Below are 6,000 nucleotides of genomic sequence, written 5' to 3' on the forward strand. Positions count from 1 at the left end.
GGGAGGGTGGGGTGGGAATGACAGGTGTCAGGGACGGGGTTGGGTCAGTTGTCGTGGTGATGCGAGCTGGGGGGGGTTGGTTGTCGCAGTGATTGGTGCCCAGGGAGGACAGGTCGTTCATTGCAGTGACAGGTGTTGGAGGGGATGCCATTGGGGACGGTGGGGGCAGGTCGGTTGTCAAGGAGACAGTTGCAGGGTGGGGGTGATGGATTCCGGGGTGTGACGGGTGCCAGGAGTGTCAGTTGTCAGGGTGACGGGTGCGGGGGGGGGGGGGGGGGGCGTCGCGGATCAGTTGCCGAGGTGACGGAAGGGGTGGGGCGCGGGTCGGTTGCCAGGGTGACGGGTGCGGGAGGGGCGGGTCGGTTGCTGTGGTGACGGAGGGAGTGGGGCGGGTCGGTTGCCGGGGTGACGGGTGCGGCAAGGGCGGGTCGGTTGCCAGGGTGACGGGTGCGGGAGGGGCGGGTCGGTTGCCAGGGTGACGGGTGCGGGAGGGGCGGGTCGGTTGCCAGGGTGACGGGTACGGGAGGGGCGGGTCGGTTGCCAGGGTGACGGGTGCGGGAGGGGCGGGTCGGTTGCCGGGGTGAAGGGTCAGTTTGGGCGGAGCTCATAACCTTTGGGCTCGGTGATCGGGCTGTAATCGAGGCCCAGGCTCTATTCCGGCGTTAACGATGGATCGTGCTCCCGCGGCGGCTCTGGAAGCGCTGGAGAGCGGCAACAAGGAAGAGATAGAGCGGGTGCTGCAGGAATATAATCGGCAGGTGAGTGGCACCGACTGGGCTGGCGGCAATGACTCACACCCAGGACCCTCCCTCCTTCCCCCTTCCCCAAGATACCCAGGAACATATATCTCCTCCCTCTGCCAGGAATGTTACCTCAAACCATTCCCCTCACCCCCTCCCCCCCCCCCCCCCCCCGTCCTATTCCTGGGAAAATCACACACCCTCTCCTTCCCTCACCCCGAACATTTCACCCACCCCCCCACCCACGATTCCAACCCCACCCTCGAGAACAACATGTCCTCACTCCAAGATATGTCTCTTCCCTCCCACCCTCCCATCTCGACGAATATTCCCCACCCCAATCCCGATGAACATCCCTCCCACCACCCAGCCCACCCCACTTCTGGGGGCAAACCTGCCCACATCCTGAGGAACACAACGCCCACCACAATCCTGAGTAACTTCCCCCCCCCCCCCCACCCCCCCATTCTGAGGAACATTCCCCACTGCAACCCTCCCCATCCTGAGGAACATCACCCCTCATCCTGATGAACATCCACCCCTACACCCCCCGCCCATCCTGAGGAACATATCCCCCCTCACCCTCCCCATCCTGAGGAACATCCCCCCTGCATACCCCCTATCCTTAGGAACATACCATGCCCCCTCTTTCCCCACATCCCTATCCTGAGGAATATCCTTTTTTTCCCCCTCCTGTCCTGAGGAATATCGCCCTCCCCATCCTGAAGAATATCCCCCTTCACCCTGCCCATCCTGAGGAACATCCCCCTGCACCCCCCCCCCCCCCCCCCCCCCCATCCTGAGGAACATACATTCCCCCCCCAATCACATCTCCATCCTGAGGAACATCCACAACCCCCCCACCCTCCCACATACACATCCCTACACCTCGCAAACATGACCATATGATCATAAGAAGTAGGAACCTAATAATAAGACCTGTTGTGGTAAGTAGGTAAGTGCTGCATTTTGCTTGTTCTATTCTTTAGACCCAGTTTTTTTTTAAAAAAAGGTTACTTTTAGAGGGATGGCAGTGAAGGCAGTGCAATGTTCCTCTTGCAACATGTTTGAGGTGAGTGATGCCATGGACGTCCCTGCTGATTACACTTGCAGGAAGTGCACCCATCTCCAGCTCCTCCAAGACCGTGTTAGGGAACTGGAGCTGAAGTTGGATGAACTTAGGATCATTCGGGAGGCAGAGGGGGTCATAGATCGGAGCTTTAGGGAAGTAGTAACTCCAAAGATTGCAGACAGATGGGTGACAGTGAGGGGGACTGGGAGGAAGCAGCCAGTGCAGGGACCCCCTGTGGCCGTTCCCCTCAAGAACAAGTATACCGTTTTGGATACTTGTGGGGGGGGGGGGACTTACCAGGGGTAAGCAATGGGGCTCAGGCCTCTGGCACGGAGCCTGTCCCTGTTGCTCAGAAGGGAAGGGTGGAGAAGAGCAGAGCAATAGTAATTGGGGACTCGATAGTTCGGGGCACAAATAGGCGGTTCTGTGGGGGCGAGAGAGACTCACGTTTGGTATGTTGCCTCCCAGGTGCAAGGGTACGTGATGTCTCTGATCGTGTTTTCCGGGTCATTAAGGGGGAAGGGGGAGCAGCCCGAAGTCGTGGTCCACATTGGCACCAATGACATAGGTAGGAGTAGGGCTGAGGATGTTAGGCAGGCTTTCAGGGAGCTAGGTTGGAAGCTCAAAGTTAGAACGAACAGAGTTGTTGTCTCTGGTTTGTTACCCGTGCCACGTGAAAGAGAGTCGAGGAATAGGGAGAGAGAACAGTTAAATGCGTGGCTACAGGGATGGTGCAGGAGGGAGGGATTCCGGTATTTGGATAACTGGGGTTCTTTCTGGGGAAGGTGGGACCTCTATAAACAGGATGGTCTACACCTGAACCTGAGGGGCACCAGTATCCTTGGGGGGAGGTTTGCTAGTGCCCTTGGGGGGGGGGGGGGGGGGGGATAAACTAACTCTGCAGGGGCATGGGAACCTAGACTGTAGCTTTAGGGTGCAGGACCTGGAGTGTAGGGAGGTCAGGAACATGGCATCAATCTCAAAGGAGGGTGCCTGAAAACAGGAAAGTGGCTTGAAGTGTGTATACTTCAATGCAAGAAGTATACGAAATAAGGTAGGTGAACTTGCAGTGTGGGTTGGTACCTGGGACTTCGATGTTGTGGCTATTACGGAGACAGTGGTAGAACAGGGACAGGGATTGGCTGTTGCAGGTTCCAGGGTTTAAATGTTTTAGTAGGGTCAGAGGTGGGGGTAAAAGAGGGGGAGGTGTGGCATTGCTTGTCAAAGATCGTATTACAGCGGTGGAAAGGACGATGGATGAAGACTCGCCATCTGAGGTAGTTTGGGCTGAGGTTAGGAATAGGAAAGGTGAGGTCACCCTGTTAGGAGTTTTTTACAGGCCTCCTAATAGTCCTAGAAACGTAGAAGAAAGGATTGCGAGGATGATTCAGGAGAAGAGTGAAAGTAATAGGGTGGTTGTTATGGGGGTCTTTAACTTTCCTGATATTGATTGGGAACGCTATAGCTCTAGTTCGTTAGATGGGTCGGTGTTTGTCCAATGTGTGCAGGAGGGTTTCCTGACACAATATGTAGATAGGCCAACAAGAGGTGAGGCCATACTGGATTTGGTTCTGGGTAACGAACCAGGCCAGGTGTTAGAATTAGAGGTAGGTGAGCACTTTGGGGACAGTGACCACAATTCGGTGACTTTTACTCTAGTGATGGAGAGGGATAAGTGTGCACTGCAGGGCAAGAGTTATAGCTGGGGGCAGGGAAATGATGATGCGGTGAGGCATGACTTAGGATGCGTGGCTTGGAAAAGTAAGCTTCAAGGCAAGGGCGTAATTGATATGTGGAGCTTGTTCAAGGAGCAACTATTGAGTGTCCTTGATAAGTATGTACCTGTCAAGCAGGGAGGAAAGGGTCGTGTGAGGGAGCCGTGGTTTAATAAGGAATTGGAATCCCTTGTTCAAGGGAAGAGGGCAGCCAATGTAAAGATGAGGCGTGAAGGTTCAATTGGGGCGATTGAGATTTATAAGGTAGCCAGGAAGGACCTGAAGAGAGAGCTAAGAGCAGCAAGGAGGGGACATGAAAGGTCCTTAGTTGGTAGGATTAGGGAAAACCCTAAGGCTTTCTATAGGTATGTCAGGAATAAAAGAATGACTAGGGTAGGAATAGGTCCAGTCAAGGATAGTAGTGGGAAGTTGCGTGTGGAGGCTGAAGAGACTGGGGAGACACTGAATGAATACTTTTCGTCAGTATTCACTCAGGAACAGGACATTGTTGCCGATGTGAATACTGAGTCACAACTAAGTAGAATGAATGGCTTTGAGGTATGTAGGGAAGAGATGTTGGAAATTCTGGAAAGGGTGAAAATAGATAAGTCCCCTGGGCCTGATGGCATTTATCCTAGGATTCTCTGAGAAGCAAGGGAGGAGATTGCAGAGCCATTGGCCTTGATTTTTATGTCCTCGTTGTCTACAGGAGTAGTGCCAGAAGACTGGAGGCTAGCAAATGTGGTTCCCTTGTTCAAGAAGGGGAGTAGGGATAACCCTAGTAACTATAGGCCGGTGAGTCTCACTTCTGTTGTGGGCAAAGTCTTAGAGAGAATTGTAAGGGATAGGATTTATGAACATCTGTATAGGAATAATGTGATCAAGGATAGTCAACATGGTTTTGTAAAGGGCAGGTCGTGCCTCACAAACTTTATTGAATTCTTTGAGAAGGTGACTGAGGAGGTGGACGAGGGGAAAGCGGTAGATGTGGTGTATGTGGATTTTAATAAGGCGTTTGATAAGGTTCCCCATGGTAGGCTACTTCAAAAAATACGGAGATATGGCATTGAGGGTGAGTTGGAGGTTTGGATTAGGAATTGGCTGGCTGGAAGAAGACAGAGGGTAGTAGTTGATGGTAAAGGTTCATCTTGGAGTGCCGTTACTAGCGGTGTTCCGCAAGGATCTGTTTTGGGACCATTGCTGTTTGTCATTTTTATAAATGACTTGGAGGAGGAGCTAGAAGGTTGGGTGAGCAAGTTTGCAGATGATACGAAAGTCGGAGGAGTTGTTGACAGTGAGGAAGGATGTGGCAGGTTACAGCGGGATATAGATAAGCTGCAGAACTGTGCAGAAAGGTGGCAAATGGAGTTCAATGTAGCTAAGTGTGAGGTGATTCACTTTGGTAAGAGTAACAAAAAGATGAGGTACTGGACTAATGGTCGGATACTTGGTAGTGTGGATGAGCAGAGGAATCTTGGTGTCCATGTACACAGATCTTTGAAAGTTGCCACCCAGGTAAATAGTGCGGTGAAGAAGGCATATGGCGTACTGGCTTTTATTGGTAGAGGAATTGAGTTCCGGAGTCCTGAGATCATGTTGCAGTTGTATAAGACTCTGGGTGTGGCCGCATCTGGAGTATTGTGTGCAGTTTTTGGCACTGGAATGGGTGCAGAGGAGGTTTACCAGGATGTTGCCTGGTATGGTAGGAAGATCGTATGAGGAAAGGCTGAGGCACTTGGGGTTGTTTTCATTGGAGAAAAGAAGGTTTGGGGGTGACTTGATAGAGGTGTACAAGATGATTAGGGGTTTCAACAGGGTTGACCGTGAGAACCTTTTTCCACGTATGGAGTCAGCTATTACGAGGGGGCATAGCTTTAAATTAAGGGTGGTAGGTATAGGACAGATGTTAGGGGTAGGTTCTTTACTCAGCGAGTTGTGAGTTCATGGAATGCCCTGCCAGTAGCAGTGGTGGACTCTCCCTCTTTATGGGCATTTAAGCGGGCATTGGATAGGCATATGGAGGATAGTGGGCTAGTGTAGGTTAGGTGGGCTTGGATCGGCGCAACATCAAGGGCCAAAGGGCCTGTACTCCGCTGTATTCTTCTATGTTCTATGAACCGGAGTAGGCCGATTGGCCCCTCAAGCCTGCTCATTCAGTCATGTCATGGCTGATCCAACGTTCTTCACATTCTCTTTCGTGTGTTTTCCCTGTGATTACAAAGATGTGCAGGTCAGGTGAATTGGCCATGCTAAAATTGCCCCGTAGTGTTAGGTGCAGGGGAATGGGTCTGGGTGTGTTGCTCTTCGGAGGGTTGGTGTGGACATGTTAGACCGAAGGGCCTGTTTCCCACACTGTAAGTAATCTAATCTAGAAATTAATTCTTGATACCCCTACTGATCAAGAATCGACCCCCATCTCCCCATCTCTGAGATCCCTTACCTCACAAGAGGAAATGTCCTCTTGCATCTGTCC

At 52.2% G+C, this 6,000-nt stretch overlaps 1 protein-coding gene and 1 long non-coding RNA gene across 3 annotated transcripts in view; one reads left to right on the forward strand and one right to left on the reverse strand.

Moving 5' to 3' along the window:
- LOC148146724 (uncharacterized) overlaps positions 1 to 6,000 on the reverse strand; it is an 82,481-nt gene that overhangs the window by 19,356 nt on the left and 57,125 nt on the right. The gene's annotated exons all lie outside the window — the stretch shown is intronic.
- Positions 618 to 6,000, forward strand: part of ric8b (RIC8 guanine nucleotide exchange factor B) — a 56,410-nt gene continuing 51,027 nt past the window's right edge. Inside the window, exon 1 of one of the 2 annotated variants that reach the window (XM_087997077.1) lies at positions 618 to 758. In XM_087997077.1, the coding sequence (XP_087853203.1) occupies positions 669 to 758 (90 nt within the window). In that variant the 5' untranslated portion in view covers positions 618 to 668. The remainder of the gene's footprint in view (positions 759 to 6,000) is intronic. The other variant, XM_087997076.1, reaches the window with a different exon arrangement.

This window comes from Chiloscyllium plagiosum, unplaced genomic scaffold (assembly GCF_037043375.1).
Source record: "Chiloscyllium plagiosum isolate Xiang-an unplaced genomic scaffold, Cpla_swu_hap1 HiC_scaffold_19, whole genome shotgun sequence".
Taxonomy (NCBI): domain Eukaryota; kingdom Metazoa; phylum Chordata; class Chondrichthyes; order Orectolobiformes; family Hemiscylliidae; genus Chiloscyllium; species Chiloscyllium plagiosum.